This window comes from Trachurus japonicus, chromosome 13 (assembly GCF_045865225.1).
Source record: "Trachurus japonicus isolate A0001 chromosome 13, Traja_1.0".
In the NCBI taxonomy this organism is placed as follows: Eukaryota; Metazoa; Chordata; class Actinopteri; order Carangiformes; family Carangidae; genus Trachurus; species Trachurus japonicus.
Window position 1 is genome coordinate 33,457,759 of NC_140919.1, and position 1,488 is coordinate 33,459,246.

Consider the following 1,488-nt stretch of genomic DNA (forward strand, 5'->3'; position numbering starts at 1 on the left):
TTTAAAGTAACCAGCACTTTCTCCGAAGGCTTGGACAACATGGAGGGTCTAGCCTGGTGCTGTCTGTAACACACTACCTGAGCAAATCAGACTTTGATCATTTTGCAAAAACAACCCAATTTTGTATTGATGGCATACATAAGGACACTAAAGTGGATTTTTGGCAATGCCACCAAGTGTGACTTTGCTTAGAAAATATATGAACATATGGCTGCTAATAACTCAGCGTCTGGTAATGATTACTTGCTGAGAAAAACCCAGTTTGTTGTTTTGCAGACTCTGGTGATGATTTTTCTTTTCATCAACTTGTTGCTCATCATAACTTTTTTCAAAAAGGAATATTTCTACACAACTGCTCGTTACATCTTATTTGCTGTCACGTTACTGTCAGACAGTTTTTTGTTGTTTGTGTCTGATATCCTTCTTATCTTCACCCATTTTAGTATTACTATTGAAGTGTGGATATGCATTATCATCTTTATTGCATTATTTCTGTATGTTACAGTCACTCCAGTTACTCTGGCAGCAATGACTCTGGAGCGCTATGTAGCCATATGCATGCCCCTGCGCCATGGAGAGCTGAGCTCCATGCGTAATACTCTGAACTGTATTCTCATCATTCATGCCCTCAGCTCTGTACCAGCGATACTCATTCTCTCCACCTTCTTTACATCAGCATCACTTGGCTTTTACAAACAATATTACTTCTGTTCAGTGGAACTGTTTATGTTACACATATGGCAGCATAATCTTAGATCAGCTATTTATCAAGTCCAGTTCTTGATTATGTCCATCATCATTGTTTTCTCCTATGTCAAAATAATGAAAGTGGCCAAAGCTGCATCAGGAGAGGATAAACAGTCATCAAGGAAAGGGTTGAGAACAGTGGCTCTTCATGGTTTTCAGCTTCTGCTTTGTCTCATCCAGATGTGGTGTCCATTTGTAGAAGTTGCTGTGATTCAGATTAACTACAGTTTGTTTAAAATTGTCAGGTACTTAAACTTTTTACTGTTTTATCTTGCACCAAGATGTCTGAGTCCTCTCATTTACGGCCTCAGAGATGAGGTTTTTTTCCAAGCATTGAAATACTATGCTTCCTTTGGCTTGTATAAAAGGAACAATTGACAAATTAAATTTAGAGTTAATGAATGTGTGTTCTTTATGTTTCTATGAAAACTGTGCATGATGGGCTTGTCTCAGGTGATTAGACAGCAGGCTTCTGTGTTTTTGCTTCAAACTGGTATCAGTGATGACAGATCAGCATCAGGTCTGACACCACATTGTAATAAGTAATAATATTCAGTGAAGTGGTGGGTAACACCCAGTCATCAAGTTTTCATTCAAAGTCAAAGTCAGCTTTATTGTCAATTCCACAATATGTGCGGGACATAAGATAATCGAAATTGTGTTTCTCTTAGACCCTCGGTGCAGACAGTAAATAGACAGACAGTAAACATTTAAAAAACAATAAAACAATCTGTGAATCTA

At 37.9% G+C, this 1,488-nt stretch overlaps 1 protein-coding gene across 1 annotated transcript; it reads left to right on the forward strand.

The window, feature by feature from the left end:
- Positions 1 to 207: 207 nt before the first annotated feature.
- On the forward strand, positions 208 to 1,125 carry LOC146976341 (odorant receptor 131-2-like). The gene has a single exon (XM_085794495.1). It carries the CDS (start codon positions 208 to 210, stop codon positions 1,123 to 1,125), a length of 918 nt encoding a protein of 305 aa, XP_085650621.1.
- Positions 1,126 to 1,488: the final 363 nt, after the last annotated feature.

What these genes read in the sequence shown, in the direction of transcription:
- LOC146976341 (XM_085794495.1), top strand. Translation starts at nt 208, where the DNA reads ATGGCTGCTAATAACTCAGCGTCTGGTAATGATTACTTGCTGAGAAAA.